General features: G+C 40.1%; 1 protein-coding gene across 3 annotated transcripts in view; it reads right to left on the bottom strand.

Moving 5' to 3' along the window:
• Positions 1–22,746, bottom strand: part of Crybg1 (crystallin beta-gamma domain containing 1) — a 186,566-nt gene that overhangs the window by 36,468 nt on the left and 127,352 nt on the right. For all 3 annotated transcript variants that reach the window (XM_048783055.1, XM_015499761.2, XM_048783118.1), the window contains 5 exons: positions 13,281–14,851; positions 6,688–8,992; positions 3,401–3,448; positions 3,201–3,319; positions 1,126–1,291 (listed from right to left, as the gene is read on the bottom strand). In XM_048783055.1, the coding sequence (XP_048639012.1) occupies positions 1,126–1,291; positions 3,201–3,319; positions 3,401–3,448; positions 6,688–8,992; positions 13,281–14,851 (4,209 nt within the window). The remainder of the gene's footprint in view (positions 1–1,125; positions 1,292–3,200; positions 3,320–3,400; positions 3,449–6,687; positions 8,993–13,280; positions 14,852–22,746) is intronic.

Below are 22,746 nucleotides of genomic sequence, written 5' to 3'. Positions count from 1 at the left end.
TGCATGCTTTGGCTGCCTGAACTACATCCCAGCCCTATGTTCTCCACTTCAATTTTTTTTGGGGTCAGTTCAGGTGAGGCTCTTTTAAACATTATCAAAATGAGGAATTAATGAACTAAAATGGTAACTCACTTGAATATATGATATGTGTTTCATGTTTCAAGAAACCATGCACACAATCTCTTTTAAAAAATGTGTTCCTGCCTTCCAACATGGTATAATTCAGAATGATTTAACCCAAGAGACTAAATCAGAAAATTAGAAACTATTAAACAAAAAAGGTTCACACATCATTATTTAAAGCAGTAAAAAAGAAAAAAAAAAAGAAAACCCAGAAACAACTTTAAGATCCACTGAAAGATATCATTTCAATGAGATATAACACTAAGCTAAACCTCAAATCACATAGCAACATGAAAAGCTTTCCTCTGCCAAAAATTGTTGATTGTTCCAATTTTGAAGCCTTTTATTGCACTTCATGACACCCATATCTATCATACAAACTTGGAATTTTAATTTTCCTCTTGGAAGATCCATGAATCACATTTTTTAAAATTCCATGAACCAAAAAGAATGATGTTGATTATACCTTGCTCATCAACAAATGAGAAATCAGAAATTTTATGCAATCCATAAAGTGACTTCAAATATCTCAAATAACAGTTTTTAAATCCACATAAAACCCCAGAGTTGAACTATCAACTGAATTATGTTTAGATTATGTTTCCAAAATACAGTATCTGTAAACTACTCAAGGTAATCAGAAATCATGCAGTAGCCAAAAAGACTAAGTAAAGAGAAAAAAATATGTTCACATAGAACTTATTACAACTAGGTTACTACAAAAAGTCCATTTGGGAGATTGGAACTAGGGTTCAGGGGTGGAAGATTAGTCTTAAGACAAATTTGTCTTTGTTTATTATGAAAAAAAAATATAACCAACTGAAAAGTCTTTCTAACTCATTTGAAATGTATAATACTTAAATTATAGAACATTTATAAAGTACCAAATTTTCCCCAATCACTTATTTAATAAAATGAATACTTCCTCAAAGTAAGAATCAAGAAACATTTATTCAATAAATATTTGCTGAATGAATGAAATTCAGATTTACCATAACCTACCTGGACCACATGTCGGATTGAACCAATCACTACAGGTTTATCAGACTCTGCCTCCTCATTTCTTTCCAAAATATCTTCTATACCCCAGAGACCAGAAAGTTCCAGTTCACCTTCTTCTAAGGGGATGGAATGTCCTTCAAAATTTGGTTTCTCATACAAAATCCAACTAAGAATAAAACACAGCAAAACCATTAGCTAGTCTTGGTGAGAGAGGCTTTAATTCTAAACTATTCTGGTATATATATATATATATATATATATATATATATATATATACATTTATATTTATTTATTATTATTATCATTGTTATTATCATTATAATAATTATTATTATTATATCAGTGACCAATTCTCTAGCAACTATAATGGCACATACTTTCCCTAAAACAAACTTTACTTGGTATAATGAAGCCTTTGATGATTCAAGAACAGTATCAGGATCTTAGAGAAATTGTGGGTTATCACTATAAACATTACAGAGCTATCAATATTCTATGGAATCACCAGTTAGTGGAAATTTGCAAATGATATGTCAGACAAGTGTATGTTAACTGTGGTTGGGTTTTTTCCTTAGATGTGTAAAAATCATGTCTCTTAAAGGAATTTTAACATATATTGGGGTCAAATCAATGAATATTAATACATGCACATGCATACTAATGGGAAAAGCATCTTATAACTATTCTTCCCAATAACAGTTAAATGCTACGAAAAACTACATGTGGATATATGACACTGCTGCTCTTAAGTGTTTATACTTTCAAGAAAAGAAATGAACCAGCAAGCTGGGCACAGCGGCACACGCCTATCATCCCAGCAGTTTGGAAGGCTAAGGCAGGAGGATTGGGAGTTCAAAGCCAGCCTCAGCAAAGCACGGCACTAAGCAACTCAGTGAGACCCTGTCTCTAAATAAAACACAAAATCGGGCTGGGGATGTGGCTCAGTGGTTGAGTGTCCCTGTAACACCCACACCCCCCCAAAAAAGAAAGAGGCCAACGAAATCTGCAAAAGAAAGAAAAAAAGCACTGTTTGATTAAAAACAAAACTTATGCAAAATTTGTTTTACTACAATTTTCAGTCTTCAAATTTAAGAATGAAAGAAAATTTATTTTTCTAATGTATTCATTCTAATGTATTTATTAAATACATAGAGAAACATGTTAAAGTATCTAAAATCCTAACAGGAAAGGTGTTATACATTTAATCAAACAGAGGCCAAAAGAAAAGCTTACTAATTTTTAAACCATAAATTAGAGCTCTACCCTCTTTATTTCAAACAAGTTTATAAATAGGTACCAGAGATAAGTATGCCAGATCAGTGATTTTTTTTCAGTTGCTTTCTATTCAACTTCCTGTGCATTTGCAAGAGGCAATTAAAATGGTAAAACAATTTTAGAAACTGTCAAAATGTTTATATTCTCACCAGTCTCTTTATTTAATCAAAAATTATTTTTGTCAAAAATTATAAATTAAACTTTAGTTAAATGTACTGAACTGTCATGTATTTCTTAAAAGACACATGTGGCCCAACAATATGACTAGTGTGTACATTTTGGGTTGGAGGGAGGGCCTGGAGATTGAATTCAGGGACACTCTGCCACTGAGCCATGCTCCCAGACCTTTTTATTTGATTTTGAGATAGGGTTTGGATAAGTTGCCCAGACTGGTCTCAAACTTGTGAACCTCTTGTCTCAGCCTCCAAGTTTCCTGAGATTACAGATGTGTACCACCACAGCCAACTGATCTTGCAATTCTTCACAACCTCATTTAAAACTCATCAGCTAGAAGTATATTATGGGCTCTGATGTACAATTAACCCAAAGCAATGTTGTGTGGGATATGTGTTCTACTGCACTTTTCTAAATTTTCTTTAATAAACATGAATCACTCTTATAATCAGAAACATGTTTAACCATATTTCTTAAATACAAATTCTTTATCTTACTATACATACTATTTTCTGCATTGTACGTTGATAAAGACATAATAATAAATAACTACTAAAAACCAAAAAGGTGCTTAAGAAGGTAAAACACACAAGCTGTACATCAGGAAGCCCAAGGGCCACTCTTACCATCCTCTAACGACTTTCACGAGTACTACTGGAGAGAGGCTCCAAGAACTGCAATCCTGAATATCCCTGAAAACTTCAATGCACTTCTCCGAGACATAGGGCTCACTGAATATCACCACCTACAAGAAAGTGGAAGTGGTAGCACTTTGCCTATCAGATCAAGATAAAAAATCTAGACTAGAAATAGAAAATAATCTTACCTTTCCAGGTCGGGGATTGAGTTTATTTTGACTACTTCCTCTCAGTGTCTGTAATGAGATGAATAAAAACACAACAAATAATTACAACTTTGCATAGCAGTCCTCTTTTTCCCACCTATAATTCTTTAAGTACGATCAAATTTACCTCATAGTTTAACAGTTTTGAAACATGTTCATCTTTATGCCAAACTTGTATTAAAACTCTTTTGAGTTTATATTATTAAGAGCTTCCCCTAGCCAGCTTGGTGGCACATGCCTGTAATTCCAGCAACTCAGGAGGCTGAGGCAGGAGGATCACAAGTTCAAAGCCAGCCTCAGCAACTGAGTGAGGTCCTAAGCAACTCAGTGAGACCTCCTCTCTAAATGAAACATAAAATAGGGTTGGGGATGTGGCTCAGTGGTTAAACGCCCCTGGATTCAATCACTAATACAAAAACAAACAAACAAAAAAAGAGCTTCCCCCAGCCCCAACTGTTTTTGCCATTTCAGGTTTTCTTCATTTAAATGTCTAGAATATTTCCACCAATGCTAGAAACTCAGGGCCCAAAAGTCACACCTATGTTTTATGTCAATTCACAGAATAAGAATCAACTGAGATTCAGATCATCTCCGTGTAATCTCAGATATATAAAAAGAGATTGGAATGTACTAATCACTTATCTAGAAAGAGTTGAGTCAGTTTTATGTGTTCAGACACTTTCTACCAGAATCTGTAAATATTGTGTTTTCATAGTAACATCTACTAGTTTAAATAAAAATGAGTATGGTGTATTTCATAGCGTACACTGCACATGGTATATTTAATCCCCCCTTTCTGATGAACAGAATACCTTTTATATGACTTTGAAACTAATTATTTTCAAGACCATCTGACAAGACAAGTAAAACCAGAAACACAAAAGATAATAAAAATAGTAATTATACATGTAAAAATATTACAAAACATGAACTACTTTCAATGCTGACCAGAATGCCTCTTCTAGACTAACCTTTGATCTGACTGCTCTTACATCATACCAAAGTGGGATCTATCCACAAGATCACAGAAAACCCCACTGGAGCATTATTACAAATCAAAATAGCATATACTTATGTTTTTACATGCATACATTAGAAGTGGACAAACTAAAGGAAATACCTACAATTTAAAGCAAAATAATTCTATAGTCAATAAAGGATAGGACCTACAAAAAAACATTTTTTTTACAAAAATTATAAAAAGTCCTATGAAAAAAACCCAAAGCATTTAGTTTTTCCTTTTTACTCCATCTGATTAGATTTTCATAGGGAAATTTTATATATTGTGTTGTCAGACATGTCAGATTGTCAAACAACAGAAGTGATTTAAGAATAATTGTAAAAGAACAAAGTCATAATGAATGGGAAGTGAACTAGCAGAAATTTTGTTCTTGAGAGAAATAGTGAAGAATCTTATGATTTCTCCAGTTTTTTGTTTTGTTTTGTTTTGTTTTTTGTACCAGGTATTGAACTCAGGGAAACTGGGCCACTGAGTCACATCCCCAGCCTTATTTTTTTTTTTAATTTTATTTAGACACAGGAATGCGCTACCGTGCCTGGCTAGGAATCTTATGATTTCTGACTGTTATAGGCAAATTCAGTTTTCAAAGTATGATCCAGATGTCCCTAGTAGGTTCCCAAGATCCTTTCAGGCTGTCCATGAAGTCAAAGCTATTTTCAAAATAACATGAGGCAATTACCCCTTTCCATCTCTCTTTTCTCAGAAGTGTGCAGAAGAGTACAAGGTTCTGTGACATGTGACAACAGATTGCTTTGAAGGTTAAGGGAACGTGCACTTGTGTTTTCTGGTGTTTCAATTTTTCTCTCAATGTTAATTTCTAATATACTAAATTCTGATAGGAAGAAACCATATTTTATATAATTTTAAAATGTAAATGCATCTTAAGACCAAAAAGTCTGAAACCCACAGGTTTACAAAATCACATGAAAGAGGGGATCTGTACCACCTCTGGAAACCCATCTCTACATTTCACAAGCGCTTCCAAATCACAATCTCTGATGGGATTGTTGCGAAAGCCAACACAACACACTGAATCATACTGCAGTGCCTTGGCCAGATGAGGAGAGAGCGAGGTGTCTTCTGCCTGGGCAGTCTGTGGTGGATCATGGTCCACGCTTGCCAGGTAGCTGGCTCACAGGTGGGCCACAGAGATTCAGTTCCATTCCTGTTTATTCAGTTCCATTCTGGTTTCTAGGTGAAGAAAGCTGAGCTCTAAACCTGATATTCTGCCTTCCTCTTTCATTGTCCTCCCTCAACTTGAGTATCAAGCTTGGTGGCAAAATGGCACAAATTCACCTGAAAAAACCGAGGAAAGAAAACAACTTCTGGGGACGGGGCTAGGGTTCAGTAGTAGCGCTCTTGCCTGGCATGTATGAGGCACTGGGTTTGATTCTCAGCACCACATATAAATAAATGAAATAAACATGTATCAACAACTAAAAAATAAATAAAAAAATAAAATAACTTCTGGCTGGGATATTGCTCAGAATATATGTTTAGCATGCACAGGTCTTGGGTTTAATCGCATGCACACACACAGGCAAAAGGAAAAAAAAAACTTCATACAGTCAGGTGAAGAAGATGGAGAAATCATAATTGTCCCTCAAAATCATATGTTGCTGTCCTCTCTATAATATTTAAGGAAAGATCTAACGTAAACCAAAAATTTTCTGCCCTAAAACTTTGCAGGAAAACATCTTTTTTTCCTTGATGAAAACTTATTCCTAGTAAACAAAAAATGCTTTCTCAACTATAGGGGATAAATACTTAATAGGAAGAATAAAAGTAAAATTTCACAATGTAAAAGAAGGAAGAAAGAAAAGCTTTTGTTGGCTGGGTAGGGCTTTCCCAATAGAGGAAGCTGCTTCACAAATCTTCAGAATTCTAAGAATAGTATGGAGTGTTTTTACACCGAAGAGGTAAGAAAAAATGTTTTATCTGCCTCTGAATTCTCAAAGCTTTTTTTGTAACTTGTCATAATACAAGTTGCAAATTCATACGTGCCATAAAATATGTAGTTCACTTGCCCGCCTAGATCACGCAATGTCTTGAGAAAAGAGTCTTAGTACCTTTTTTTCTTGGGCCCTTACAAATTCCTTCTACATACAAGGATTTCGAACAAAGGATTGAATCAAAACTACTGCACCCGAGCACAACCATTTCTAAAGAACAACATAAACTGCTCATCATCCCTCTCTCCTCTAGCTTTATCAATACTCCAAATAAATGACACCATGTTGGTACTTACCGTGGTATCTGACAATGGCATTCCAGAAAAAGAAATGCCTGGGTCGTACCGGCTTGATTTGAAAAGACCCATGAAGTCGGTATCACTGTTTCCATGGTTTGGCAAGTTGGATTTAAGAACACTTTCAGTATGATTAGCCTTTTCCATACCATCATTGTTTTTCAGTTTGGAAAATTCTGAAAATTTCGATTCTGGCAAGTGTAGATTGCTTCGTGAATTCAGGTCTTCTTTGTTTTCCTCTTTTTGCAGGTGTTTTTCCATGTGGCTTGGACTTTTCAGATCTGAATGAGATGCATTTGCCGAGTTGAAATTGAAGACCTTTAAGGAGTGGTGAGGTGGAAGACTTGGCTGTTCTTTGTCTAAGCCACAGGGCGGGGCACCCTCCTTCAGGGGCTGTACCACTGAAGACCGAGACAGAGAACTGTTCTGAGAAGTGCTGAAAGAAGTGGTCATACTGTTGACTGATGTCACAGAGGGAGAGAAGACTTTGTCTTGTGGCAAAGAAGATAACATGCTTGAGAAAAGCGCACTCTTTTCTAACCTTGATCTCTTAACTCCACCATTGGTAATGTCCCTGTTCTCTTTGTCATATTTTTCTAAAGTGGGCTGAGGTTCACTTTTTCCATTAGTAGTGTTAGTGTGCAAGGACTTGAAGAGGACACTCTGCTCGGTGGATGCACGTTTGGGCTTCAGTTTGGATTTGGGGTCGAGGTTCTGCATCAAATGTAAAGCAGGTGACATTTCTGTCTGGCTTTCCTTCTTTTTCCCCAAACCGAAGGTGAACACGTTAGGGTCAAACACCTTTTCTAAATTGTCCTCATGAATAGGAGGCATAGCGAAGTGAGGGGCAGGGGAGTTTGGCATCCTGGTCTTCTTTTTCTTCTGGGGCACACAAATTGTGCTGTCCATATTTTTTATAATTTCTGTGAATTTTTCCATATCAGAGGAAGAATCAAATACACTATCATCACTACCAGCAGAAACATTCAAAAGACTGGTAGGGGTGTCCTTGCCATTCACCATGTTTAGATCTGGCCTCTGAGGAGTTTCTGAATGATTTCTGCTGGTGGGAGAGTTGACGGGGCTACACTCAGCCACCGGGTGTTTTTGGCTGCCCTGACTTTCAGCCTGGATGGGCAGAGCTTTCTCGCACTCTGATGGTGTGACGTGTGGGACAGATTTTGCCACATGTTCCTCTTTGCCATGAGTGCGTTTGGGTGATGTGCCCAGGACTTCCTCTTGCTGGGGAGCACAACTTGCAACGGAAACCACTTCAAGTTCATTATTGTGACAACTTGGCAACTGCACTTCTTTAACTTCAGAGTTTTCTGAAATGATCTGGGAGCTCACATCCTGAGGGCTCTCCACAGGAAGAACGAAGGACCTGACCTGGACAAGGACCTTGGATGGACATTCATTTACCACAGCTTCTGGGCTGGGCTTTGGGGAAGAAGGAGGGTTTCCTTCTCCTCCTCCAAGTTTGGACAGGGGAATTTTCTCACTGTGAGACACAGGCAAAATACACCCATTATGGTTTTCTGACACTTTTAGATCAGTGCAGGCAAAATTGCTTATGGGAGCTTGAGCACATTCGTCTTTGGGAACATCCACAGGCAGAGGAAGAGAAGGCTTCTTGAATGACTCATCCTGGGGCTGTGAGTCAGGCAACGTACCCTGGGGCTTTGGAAGTGAATCTTTGGCATCAAGAATGGTAGGGGTGTCTTGTGCTGTATCAATCATATTTTCGAGTCCAGGTCTTTTGCTTTCAGCAGCCTCAGAGTTGTCCTCTCCTAAGAGCTTACGGTCCTTGACAGGAATCACAGCAGCAACCACTGGTTCTGAAGAACAGCCAGCATCTGTTTGCACATCTGCTTTGTCATCTTGGTTAGGCTGGGGACCAAGAGCTTGACCTTCGGTGGGCTCCCCTCCCATTTCTCTGGCTGCTGAGAGAATCTCTTCTTTAGGGAGAGTGACTTTGGTTTCTGTAGAGGGTTCCTTCACCACCACACCATTATGGTGACTATTTGGCATTATTCTCTTTTCTGGTTGCTCCATTTCCTTGGCTTTTTTGGCTAAATTCAGCTTTGCTCTCCCAACAAATGTCTTATTAGAGGGAATGTTCCTTGTGCCTCGAATGTCAGTGTGTCTTGGACTACTGTTCACTCGTTTGTTTTCAAATAAGGAGATTTTGGTAGCAGTGTTTCCCTTATGAACTGGCTGGCTAAATGAGTTATGTTCATTTGCTAAACTGTCAGGGTTCTTAGGGGTTTTCAGGTTTAGTTCCACGTGTTTGGGTTTGGCAGGGCTGTGAGAAAAAAGAAGTAGGGTAGTTACTGGCTCAGTTTTAAAAAGCAAACACACAAGCCATTTTATTAGAAAAGTATGAAAAGCCAATATCTTTCTGATAACATTTTTAATGAAAAATTTTAAGCAATGCTAAATATGCCATCATTTATTTCTAATGGATGTTTTGCTTGCATATTAAGAATGAGAAGATAACATAGTTAAGAAATCCTAAGGGTGAGGGGCTAACAAGTTTACTAAATGCTGACATATATTAATGCTTGGCACTAGAGTCAGAAGATATTACAGGATCTGAAGAATAGTAGAACAAATTCAAGTGCTTAATGCATTCCTGTACTTAAAATACATAAATTATTTCCCCAAACATCAATGGCTTTTATCTTAATTCTCAAAAAAACTCAAAAGATTAGATTATTAAAAAGTTCATCCATTATTGAATGTTGTTCAATAGTATTTTGTTCCCATCCTTCTTTAATAAAAATTTTGATTACATTGTGTTCACTATAGGAAATTTGAAAAAGACTTTTATAATCATTCATAATCTTACCACTCAGAAGATACCCCTGTTAATATTTTAGTTCATTTCCCATCTTTTTATATACATAGTTAAGTATTTTTTAATAGAGCTGAAGTAATTCTGTTCATAGAGTTTGCTATCTTGTCTTTTTTTAAAAAAAAAAAAAAGAAAGGAAACTTCACCTTTCTGCATTAAAGTCCATTATACCTTAACCATAATTTAGTTGTTATTTATTCAATTGTTGGCTTTGTTACCACTTACCAGGCAAAAGGGCTCCCTCTCTGTCACATTTCTTGGATATGACTACTCCCTAATGGAAATAATGGCTTTGGATGTACACAGTGCCTTCTTTCATAAAAACAAAATGTGCTCTGTTGGGCATGTGCTGGCTCTAGTTCTGGCTCTCACACTAATTATCTGTATGAACTTGGTCAAGTTACTTTACCTCTCTGGACTCTACCTTCTCTATCTTTAAAGAAAAAAATAATAACACCTAGATGGTTTAAACAGACTTGTTTTTATTTTCCCTTACATACAGTTGAAAGAATTCTTAAGTCCTCTTTAAATCCTTGACTGAGGTCAGTAGAGACTGCAGAACAGGGATGCCCACCTCCTTTCAACCAATCACTTCCTGCTTACCTGTTTGATATATTGCTTCTATATGGCTTTTCTAGAAGAAAGGGTTCCAAAGATTTTTTTTGAATTGCTATAGTGGTTTATAAAGTGGGAGAGAGAAATAATAACCACTAACAGTCACTGATTGCCAAGCACTTGAGAAATGCTTGGTTTACTTAATGTACAGCTTTGTATATTCTGTTTTAAGGTGAGGAAGTAGAGGCTTATAGAAGGTAAGTAACTTGCCTGAGGCTGCGCAGCTAGTAATTGGCAGAGCCAGGAAGCAGGTCTTCTGCTCTCAGAAACCATACTCCCATCCACTATACATGCTGCTTCCTTTTCAGGGTCAGACTAGACTGGCCTGAATGACTGCTCCTCTTTCCATCTTTATCACTTAAGGAGTCAAAGAGTTATCAGGAGATCTATCAGATAAGTTGATCAGATAGTGCATTCTCATAGAACACAAAAGTGGAAAAGCACAGAAATTCCTTGCAGGTGGAGCTTCTAGAAGGAACAGGCAGAATAACTCTGGGGGAGACACCTTATCCTTCTGGATAAAATGAGAAGTCTGGGCTATTTGCCAACAAGTCCTCCCCAAAAGAGAATTTGGATTTTGATTTTTAAACTTTTATTTAAATACTAAATTTTATATATACTCATAACTTTCTTCCAGGCATTGCTTTCCCCATTGACTTCATAAAATACTGCGGCTCTCTTATTTTAGGCCCAGGTCTTAAATTAGAAAGCAAAATTTACTTATATAAGCATCTCTTTAAAGATTAAATTATAAAACCAGTGAGATGATTACAAAAAGTTTACAAATGCTATCTCAATCAATGAGGGAGAGCCACATAACAGGGAATATACATTTTTAAAATTCCCACCAATCAGCTCAAGGAACAGTCCTCAAGTCAAACATCAAAGTGTACCTTTGCATATAAATGGAAAACCCCACAGGTTAGCCAACAGCTAAGGATAGGAAACATCTGCACATTAAAGATTTACACCAGATCAAAATACCTTTTACAACCAGACTTTCTGTGCTATTAAATTCTGCTACCAAGAGTCACTGCAATTAACCTAGTTCAGACTGATTAAAAGGAAGGCTCCCATAATTCATGTTGTAATGCCTTCATTAAAATGTGAGAGGGGAAAAGAATCTGGAGTCTAAAAAGTCAAAGTTATTCTAAGAGGAAAATTCTCCCTTCTTTTAAACTTATCATTTTAAGAATTTCAACATTCAGTATTTGGTACAGAACTTGGAAGAAGTAATTTTTCTAACAGTATAAAGAAGCATTCAGCTTCTTTATACTGTCATTATTTTTCAGGGAATAGTCATTATTTTTCAGGGAATATACAATGGTTTTTCTAACTCTTCAGTCTCAAATTGTTTTTTAAATATAACCTGATTAACATCGTTACTTGCAGTATAGCCACAGGAAGAATTAAAAGGGTCTGAGAACCGCTTTAATTTGACCCTCAAACAGAAATGGGTCAAAGGACTAGAAAGAATTATTAATTTTCCATCTCAATAGTTTATCAATTCACCAAGTGCGAGGCACTGTGCAGAACAAAATTAAATAAACCGAGTGGCAAAGAGAAGTTTTAGGTAGAAGCTAATCAATTCCGAGAAAAAGACAGTTGGTTTAGTTCAATAGAAAGCAACAAAGGAAGAAGAGTTCCATTGTAAGATCCACTTCCTGCTGTTTGTTCACCCTATTCCTAAACAGTATAACTTTTCTGGTTTTTTCACAGCTCTCTCCTGATTGGAAGACAAGTGAAGCTTCCTTAATCTAGTATACAACAACTTCTCTAAACTCACACTTAGGAGGTTTCAGTGTTGGGTCACACTGGTCTTCTGCAAATAATGAGCATCATTCACAGCTTATGTCTCCAACGCTACTGTTACAGAATAAATAGCTGACTATATCAAAGGTCTCTAAGTTGGCAGCTGGTAAGGTAGCTCATGTTATTCATTAAGCAAATCTTCCTCAAGTGTTTACCAGACTTTCTACTCCAAAGCTTACTTCTCCAAGAAATCAAACAGAATGAAACCATTCAAGAATGCTAATGTGAAAATACCTGCTCACTTAACAAATGTGTGAATGTAGAAAAAACTAGAGCACCGTAATCATTTTTCACCTGTGCTAACTGGAGTGCAGGATGGGAATGGGGGAAGTTTTACATCATATCCTGATCCTGCCCATCTATACAAATCACATTTACCCTCAAGGCACCAGCCTCAGTTCCTCCAAAAATCCCTCAGTGATTTTGTCCTCCCTTGCACTCCCCCAGCCTTCACAGCAACAACATCCACTTGGCAGTTTTATCAGATACCACCTCACGTTGTTTCATTTGTGTGCTTCTTTTGTGCCAGAGGGGGCCATAAACATTTCAAGGGTGGCATGCTGAATCATATTTATACTATTTTCCTCCCATAGTACCTAGAACAATACTCCGCACAGAAGGTACTCAATAAATATTTGTTAAATCAATTAACTAACTACTCATAGTTACAGTCTGTTGTTTTGTGCCTTCTCACTTAGTAAATTATTTTCCAGTAAGAACACTTTTTTCTTTGCTTCAGTAACTGAAAACTGATTTTTCAACCTGGGAGCGAAAATCTCAGGCTCTCTAACATCAGAGAAAGAGGCAAACAAGATCCTTGTAATAGGAAATTGTTTTGTTGTTGTTTTTAAGAGCTTTGGGGCAATGCACTAGTTCCGCAGTGATACGACTCAAGTCAGAGCTACTGAATATATTAGTGTTTTCTCCATATATATTTCAAGAGTGTCTTACAGGTATGCCGGTGAACATTTTGAATAAAGGCTATAATTAGCTCGTGTCACATCATTAAGTCTTATCTGCATTATTCACATAAACAGTGAGCCTCAAGGGATATCCTAATTTTTATATTAATTTAACTTAGAACTTATATTAATAAGAATTATTAAGATCTCTCCCCCATCTTCTTAAATCTTAACTCACGTTATTCATTAAGGACTGGGTCCTTTACTCTCAAAAGTTCAACACAGAGGAGAAAATTCAGCACACAGACAATTCTTCCACAAATGCAAAGACCCTGAACTTCTCAGAGCGCCCCACCCCCAGCACGTCTGCAGACACCCAACTCAGGACCAATTCCGCAGCTACTTACAGGGTCACTTTAGTGGTCACCGTCGACCTGCCCACACCGAAATGGTTCCTGGGCTTTAAGCCGTCGGCATCCGAAGCTCCGGACGATCTGCCCAGGTCTTTGCCTCGGCCTCCCTCTGCCCGGCCATCGAAGTGGTTGGGGAACGGACCCCTCTTGTGCTCGGGCTTGATCTCTGGCAGCAGGGAGCTGCTCTTGACCGTGAGCTCACGAGGAATGACCCGGGCCGCCTCCTCCCCGCAGTCGGCCGCGGTGCTCTTGGCTACCGAGCTGGGGTCGGACGCCGGCGCCCTCTTGGGTGGGGACTCCTTGGCAGGAGACCGCGGGCCGCTGGCAGGCTGGCTGGGCACAGCCTCCGGAACGCGGCTCCTGCCCTTCCTCTTGGTGGGGGACGAAGCCGGGAGTGGTTGTTTGCTCCGGTCGGACTCCCCTCGAAGCTGCCCTTTGGGGCCAGGGCTGGGCTTGGACTCGGAGCCGGCAGCGGAGGCAACGCCCCCGTCGAGGGCAGCCTGCGGAGATTTCACTTTCTTTTCCGCAGAGACATTCTCGGTGGCCGCAAGTAGCGCCACCTCGTCGTCGAACACGGCGTCGTCTCTCGCCGCGCTCTCGGGCAGAGTGGCGTCTGCGCCAGGAGAGTCGGTGGATTTCTGAGATTTCCTCCGCCTGCCCGATCTGCGACCGCTCGATCTCCTCTCCATGTCGTCAGAATCGCCGCAATCTTCGGCCCCGGGAGTAATCACCACAGGTTCTTCCACCTCCGACACCTCAGTCTTACTCAAATAGATATCCAAAGTCAACACTTTGGCGGGGTGGGCGCGATCGCCACGCGCGGCTGTGCCGCTGGGCTGCCCGGAGCTACTCCTATTTTCTGTGCACTCGGCAGGACAGTCACCTGGCGGAGCAGATGCGCCTTCACCTGGCGGGATGCGCGTGTCTAGGCGCAGCAGGGAACTTTCTTGCGTACCCACGCTAGGGGCTTCCTCAAGTCCTCCGGCGGATTGCTCCCGGGTGGGCGACTCCAGCACACCCCTCGCACCTGAGGCTGTCTCCCGTTCACCTCCAGTGCCAGGCAAAGGGTCCGCCCCCAGACTGCGGGAGAGCGTCTCTGCGTGCTCTTGCCTAGAGGAATTCCCTGGTGTGGAATGCGACTGCTTGGCAGCGGTGGTGGCATCTGGGAAAGTCTCTCCCTCGACCTGCAGAGGTTCTAATTGGGGTGAATCACTTTCATGGCACTGCTGCACAGCCGCTGCACTGCTGTTTGAGCAAGGTGACGGTTCGGCATCAGAGGGGACTGCCTGGACACAACTCTCGGATTTCTCGCTGTCTGCCTCCTGAATGGATCCCTCCTCGCTCCTGTCTGTCTGCTTTGGTTGGCTGCTCTGAGTCTTACTCTTGTCGCTCTCGCTTTCAGGGAGTTTAGAAGTTATATCTTTGGGAGAGACTGATTTGACACTTGGGCTGGTGGGGCTCTCTAACCCATTTCTGGTGCTCCTTTTCCTTCCTGACGTGAATAGAGTGCCAAGTTTCCCCAAAACAGGCTTCTTTCTGTTGTCTTCTGGTGGTTGTGCTCTGGACTGGAAAATAAAATGGAAGGGAAGAGAAAATATAAGAATCTGTTTTTTCCCCTTTAGTAGCATATTACAGAACTACTACAAGCCAAATGGAAGTAGAGTTTCTAATTGAAAATGCGAAAGTTGTGTCTTTGTTACGTTTTTTTCCAACAAAATTCTCATTTTACTTTTTGAATTTTTCTTAAAACACCATAAGTTTTTCGGCACTACATTACTTAGCACTTCCTTTTTTTTTATATTCATGCTTTTTTTAAAAAAAAAAAAAAAAGGAAAATTCGAAAGGTCTAAATAATCATATAGGCAAATGAAACAACTCCCAGTTTTCGCTAGCTTGTTTTTTCACCTCCTTCCTCAATAAAGATGCATTTTCAAAACAGCCATACTGTTTAGTGTATGCAGCAGCAGTACACACTAAAGTATCTTAGGAAGTTTTTCCAGAACACCGTTCTTTTTTTATTGGAGGGAGGAAGGGTTAAAAAAAAATTCATAGCCCTTCTCCAGAAGGTTTAAAAAAAAAAAAAAAACTGGGTTCCACAGACTTGCAAAATGAAAACATTAAGCAAACTTGAAATCAAGCACCTGGCCCCGCCCTTAGCAAATCAGCGGCGGGGAGAGGCGGGCGCTACCCTCCAATGGGAGATGCGCGCGAGCATTCAAACTCCCGCAGCGTTTACCCCACCGCCGGTCCCGCCTCTTCCGGGCTCAGTGGAAGGTTTCTCCCTCCCCCTTTCCACCGCGGATAGTAAATAGGAGGGACTTTGTACCAAAAGGGCGCGAAACCTCCTCCATATACCTGTCCCCTTGCCAAGGGCACAGAGCTGCGCGCGCGGGGCTCTGCCCACTCAGCCGGCGCGCTGGGACCCGCCTCTCACACCCTGCGATGCCCCAGGTGCGCACTGGCTGAGTTCCTGGGACCCGCCCGCCAAGGGAGAGGTCCGAACCGCCTAACTATGCGCCTGGGTCCCAAGAAGCAGAAAAATCTGCGCTTCTAACATTTCCTGGAGCAAAACGGCCGGTACCAAGCGCCTCTGCCGGAAGCCTGGAGAAACCTCAGAACAAATAAACAAATTCGCCAGTGGGCGAGACGCTCGTCTGGATTTGCCGGCGCTGGAAAGGCGGAGGATGGTGGAGCCAAAGGGCGGCCAAGGAGAGGAGGAGGCCGGCTGGGAAAGGGACTGACGAGCCCGACCTTGGTTCCATAGGAGGGCAACCTGTGCCGGATAAACGCCCCTAGTGACACTGAGCTCTCAGGTGTGGTCACAATCACTTCAGAATTAACTCATACACTCAAAACCCAGATGATAGCTGGTGAGACGGAAAAGATCTCCACCTTTTCAGGAAGGTGAACAACATTGACTACAGGGAGATTTCTAAATCACCCTAAAACAATTCCATTTCATTTGAGTTACAAGCAGCCAGTGGAGTTTGAATATGGAGGGAAATTTAAAAAAAAAAAAAAAAAAAAACTGAGCATGCAATGAACAGGGTCAACAAGCATCTTCTAAGACAATCCTGGCAGTGTAACATCGTGTAGTTGTGCTACCTACAGCCTAGTGAGGTAATGCTGTTACCTCACAGTGGGACGAGGGAAGGAAACTAGGAAGACTAAGAGACTGTAATACAGTGTGTTTGTAGGAGCAATAAAGTTGGGATTCAAAACCTAAGTCCCATAGATTTTTATTTTATCCTCCCATCAGCCCTTAAGGTAGGGAGTCTTTTATGCCCATCTGCCAAGGTTACTTATCCCTGTCCAAGGCGCCATGGCCAGTAAAGTCTTTCTGACTCTGAATATAGAGTTCTTTGTTTTACTGCTGGACTGGCCATCAAACATCCCGAAGAAGTAGCTGGAGAAAATAGGTTTGAGTCTATTGGTTGAATTCCAGTCCCTGTCAAAATAAAACAGCTAAGTGTGTTACTCCATCCTGCCAATGATGTCGAAATTCATTTTTCCCATGCTGTGAAGATGCCTGATCAGCATTAGAATTGGCATTTCCTCCCATTTTTGGCTGTTGTTCCTTCACAAAACTAGTTGCTTACTCTTCAACTCATCTATAACTATTGGACTAACCCTTGGCCACCCCAGGGGCAGCCTGTTTATCAAAACTTGCCAGATTGTTCAGTTAAATTTTCTAGGTTTTTAGAAGTTTGTTTATACACCCATCTTCAAAGCAACTTCATTCATAATGGCCCCAAACTAGAAACAACTCAAATGCCCATCAACTGATGAATGGATACACAAATTGTGGTACATCCATACACCAAGACAACTACTGGGCAATAAAAAGAAACAAACTTTTGAAACATGTTACTGAGATAGGTTCACTCTCGTGGAAAAGAGAAAAAAAGACCCTTGGTAGAAGGAGACCTGGATCCATGAGCTTTGAAGGATAAGGAAAACAACAACCCCCAGAAGAAGAAGGGGAGCACTAACCCCCAGGGAGAAAAAGGAGGACAATGGGTCCCAGGGAGAGAAGGAAAACCATTGGCTCTGGACTTCTACCATTTCCCAGCAACAATGGGCTTTGAACTTTCACAACTGTTCCCTCAGACTGTCCAACTGACATATTCTGCTATGATTCAAGTCTAAATGAACCCTATAAAACTCAGGCCCCTCTTGTAACCAGTTGCCATTTTCCTCCTGAAAATGTGCCCCTCCAGTGCTTAATAATACATCACTGGTCTGTTCCCGTTTATTTTTGTTTTCAAGCATGACCAGTCATGCTTGTCTCTTTAGTTAGATGAACAAAACCTTCAGCATATGCCTGTACCAGGTCAACTAAAACAAAAACATCATTTAAATGCACCAGATTCAAAGACTTAACACAATGTGCCTACCACAGATTTATAGGTAGACTGCTTAACTGAAAAGAAACATTCTGAACTCCAAATATTAGCTGACTGACATGGGGTTTTTCAAAGTAGATTGCTTGAGAACTTGAACATTTCTTCCTAGGAAAATCATACACACAGTCACAGAGCTCAACCCTGAGTGTGTCACTTGTCTTCTCTGGGAGACAAGGGGGCACCCACACCCTGGCTTTGGGGTATGTATACCCTTGAGGTCCTCAGTAAATCGTTGCTTGTGCCTTGCTTTTGACACATCCTGGAATTCTTTTCAGCAATATAAATCAAGATCCACAGAGGCTGAGTTGAGGTCCCTTTGCCCTCTCCTCTAAAATACCTGTCTGGTGACATGACAACATGGATGAATCTCAAAAGCATTACTACACTAGGTGAAAGAAGCCAGATCTAAATGGCTGCATAGTATATGGTTGCATTTGTACATCTGTGACAATTCAAATCTAATATAAAATTATAGAAAGTAGATCGGTGGCTGCCTGGGATCAGGGGTAGTAGGTGGATTGTGACTGGGAAGAGATAGAAAGGAAATGTGGGGTAGTGGAAATGTTCCATATCTTGATTGTAGTGATGATAACACATGAGTGCATATGTTTCAAAATTCACCAACTGTACACTTATAACAGGTTTACTGGCCAGGTGTTGTGGCACATGCCTATAGTCCCAAATACTTGGGAGGTTGAGACAGGAGGATTAAAAGCCCGCCTGTGTAACAGAGTGAAAACCCATCTCTTTATTTAAAAAGGAACAAAGAAAACTGGTTGGGAAAACAAATATCATATAATAGGCAACCTTAAATAACTGAATAACAATTTGTAAATAATCTGATAATAGCAGAGAGTCACTAAAGTTTTCTGAGCTGCAGATTAAGAACACCTTATATTGGATATCAACAGTGCCCTATAATTCTGAGGCCAGTGGATATCACTGTGCCTTTTATGACTGTAATCTTTGGTCATTGGCCCAGATAAAAACCTTTCACTGGAAAAAAAAAAAAAGTAGTTGGAAATGGTGGCACATGCCTGTAATTCCAGCTATTTGGGAGCTGAGGCAGGAGGATTCTAAGTTTGAGGCCAGCCTCTGTCTCAAAACACAATTTAAAAGGTTGGAGATGTAGCTCTGTGGTAGAGCATCCCTAGGTTCAATCGCCAGTACTACCAAAAAGTCAGGGGTGGCAGGGGTGGGGTGGGGATCAGTGATGGGGATGAAGCTGGGTGGTAGAGTACTTGTCTAGCAAAGTGCAAAGCCCTGGGTTCAATCCCCAATGCTACACACATACACACTATAATTTGTCATATAAAAATTATATCCATAAACTTTGAAAAATAAAGCTTTCACTGAGAAATAGCAGAAACATAGTGTGTGGCACAGTCTGTCTGGCTTGGATACACATTTCATGGTTCTTAACGTAGGGAAGTGGCCCTCAAGTCATTTCAAAGGATGAACCCATTTACAGGGAATTCAGTCTTCTCCCAAGGGACTTAGTCCCTGTGGATCTCCAGTAGCATGGTATCTCTGAACAGGATCATCTGAGCAGGGCTCACAGTGCCCCATTTCTCCTTAGTCACATCCTCTGGCACAACCCCTTCCTGAACAGGATATACCTTTCTTTTCAAACAGGGATTGTTTGTTTCCACTATTCATAGAGGAAGTGTGGCAGTTGAAGAATGAATTAGATGGCCTCATCTAATTTCTAGTGCTAGAAAGTATGAGCTTTTGGATTTGGAGTATTAAACCTAGAATAGGAGGCCACAGACTCAGTACTGTCTCCCTCAACCTTGATGACACTCTATTAGAAAGGGGAGTGTTTTGCAAAGAGACCATCAGGGTCCATCAGACTGCTTAATGCTCCCCAGATCCCCTCCCAGCACTCCAATCTCCACTGGACCTGGGTAGGACCTTGACTGTTCTTAGACTAAAAACTTTCAGAGCCTATGCCATGCTGGGACTTCCTCTGTAGTTATCTTTTCTCTATGTGCCTTTTGCTCACCTTACTTAAGGCACACTATGCATAATCTGTACTTGGCACCCTCGAATCCATCACCCATGCCCTACAGGATGGAAGCAATTTAACGTAGAACTGTTTAAGAGATGGCCCAGGAGTTGTGTGCCAGACCTGTTCTAGAGTGTTCTAGTTGGCTAATATTAAATGGGCTCATTAAGGGACATCATAAGCATTCACCTAAGATGAAACTCCAGCAGTGTGTAGAGGCCCAGGCAGCAACCTTTTTGGTATCACAGCACCTGCTATCTGCAGATGCCACTTAGCGAACATTACCTTATACTGTTGAATATAGTTTCAGAAATTTGTGTTACCTCTCCAATTTGTGAAAAACTAAAGGTTGGGACATAACACACCAGGGTAAATTGTCAATATACTGCAGTATATCCCCAATGTCTAGAAACACAGGCAAATCATATTTATTGTACTTTGGGGTTTTGTTGTTTTGTCCTTTTAGATTACAAATTGGAGTCATTGCTTAAAATTTAGGAGCGTCAGAAGTCATGTTTGAAGGCTGAAGAAAAAATATGTTGAGCACATTATTTGAAAACTTAACTGTTTAAAAGGAGTTTTTTATGTGTTCCCCTCTTTCCATTCCCTAGTAGAATGTAGGTCCAGTAACAACAGGAAAACTGTCGTGTGCCTTCTCAATAGCAAGCATAGAGATTTCCAGCTGGAAGTGAACATTGAGGGTTTGCTGCTACTAAAGAATTAGGAGCATCCCTCTTTTCTTCCAAGGAGTTAACAACATTCATGGAGATAACTACAAACACAGGCCTATGCGAAATAGAATGAAAATCTTTTCTGCACAAGTTAGTGTGGTCAAGAATTTGCAGTTTCTGCAAATTAGAATCTGCCCATGGGAAGATTCTGCACATTGATGTGGCTGCTGGCACACAAACTTTGACTTCTTCGGGTTCACTTCTGGCTCCCAGCCCAACTCTGACTTGAGAGAACAGATTCAGATCTGTATACATGTCCTCACCTGTGCATCCTTCTAGAATGTGGTCATCCATGTACAAAAGGAACTCTTTTTAAAATATCAAGAGTTCACTTGTTGATTTCTGAAAGATACCTTAGTTCTTAACTTCAGTTTAGCCATGACAAGGAATGTGTCAAATGGATATTGTTTTGAATGATCTGATTGACCATTTTGCTTTAAGACATTAGGTTTACAACATATTTGAATGTTGACCTCCCCCCCCCGCCCCCGCTTTAGCAAGGGACTTTTTTTTTTTCTGAATAGATTTAAAAAAATAGTTTTAGTTGTGTGGCTTCAAAAATATAAGATTTTTATTTTATTTTTTAATTCTGGGGACTGAATCCAGGGCCTTTTTCATGCCAATGCCACTGAGTTACAAACCCAGCTCTCAAAACAGAGGGATTTAAACTGCTTCACTCTTCACTTTTTAAAAGTAAGAACAGGGTTTGGGGATGAAGCTCAGCTGTAGAGCGCTTGCCTAACATGTAAGAGGCCCTGGGTTCAATCTTTAGCACTACTAAATGAATGAATGAATAAATAAATAAATAAAAATAAAAACAGGGATTAGAAAATTTAGAGCCATGTGACAGCTAACAAAATAACAAAGATGGAGAGAGGGGGGCGCGAGGGGAGGGAGAAAGTTCAAAGCTGGGGTAGAAAACCTGATGCAGAGTTATGTTGGGAGAAAGAGAAACATAATAATGGGGAAACATAATAACGTGGCTCTTATTATATTTCCAAATACTCATTCTGAAAATGTTTAGAATTAAATTCAAAATTACATTTTCCCAGAGCAAGCATACAGCTGAATATAATCTCAGTATCAGGAGCAACAGATAGATAAAGTTAAATTTAAGGGAGTATCTAGATATGGACCTCTGATCCCACAGACCTAGATTCAGAATAGGCATCTAAAATCAACTACCCTCCCACCTCTCTGTTTTGTCTTATCCTTATCTCTGTACTTGTGCTAATATAAATGGCTCACTCTCAATTCACACACACACAATGCAAAGGACAAATAAAATATTCACATAAGCCTTGATCAATTAAGCACTGGAGCTTGTCATTTTAATTTTAAAATAAATATTCTCTATTATATGTAATTCAGTTCCCTCTCTCAGAATATACTAGATAAAGTTTAGCTAATTGTATTCCTTCCTTTCTCTTCTCTTCTCTTCTCTTCTCTTCTCTTCTCTTCTCTTCTCTTCTCTTCTCTTCTCTTCTCTTCTCCTCTCTTCTCTCTCTCTCATCTTACTATTTGCCCAGGCTGGTCTTGAACACCTGAGCTCAAGTGATCCCCATGCCTCAGCCTGGGAGTACCTGGGACTACACTTAGCCACTTCTTCATGACTCTGGAGACAGAACTAAGAACCTCTGTTGTTACATTTGTGCTACAATAGTACTTTCTTCCAAAGTTATTACTATGAGTGAAAACTAAGGCTTGTACTCAATGACCACAGTCTGTAACACTAATAAACAGTAACAAACAGGACTTTTTTGAAAAGCACATGAACTTGCTACATTGACCATTTTTGATGGCCCAATTCCATATGGTGCAACAAGTAACACATTTAGGCCTCTCTGGAACTCCATTATCACTCCTAACATTTGTCACTTCTTGCCAGTGTCCACAACATCTCTGCTACTATTTTTGCATTAAAAAAGAAATCTCTTCTCTGTGTTTTTTGTTGTATGACACATACTTCCCTACTTATACTTCAGTATGTTTGTTTTTACTCACACCTCAGTATGTTTGGTTTTTTCCCCAATGCTACCACTTCAGCCTGAACAACAATGACATCCCACTATGTAAAGTCAAAGGCATGCCATCAAGTGAAAGAATGGTGGCAGACCTTTTTCTTCTAACCTCCAGGTTTAATGGCATCCTACAAAAAAATAAACATTATTGAATATGAAAGCCATCATTTGTGAAAGAGTTCAATTTTTATTATTCCAAATTGTATTGTCCTGGGATATAGTCATAGGTGGTATGACCACAAGGAAAAGCAGACATGTGGTTATCACAGCAGTTAAGATAATGGATACTTCTTT

This window comes from Marmota marmota, unplaced genomic scaffold, assembly GCF_001458135.2.
Source record: "Marmota marmota marmota unplaced genomic scaffold, marMar, whole genome shotgun sequence".
Classification (NCBI taxonomy): Eukaryota; Metazoa; Chordata; class Mammalia; order Rodentia; family Sciuridae; genus Marmota; species Marmota marmota.
This window is presented reverse-complemented; position numbering and strand designations above follow the sequence as displayed.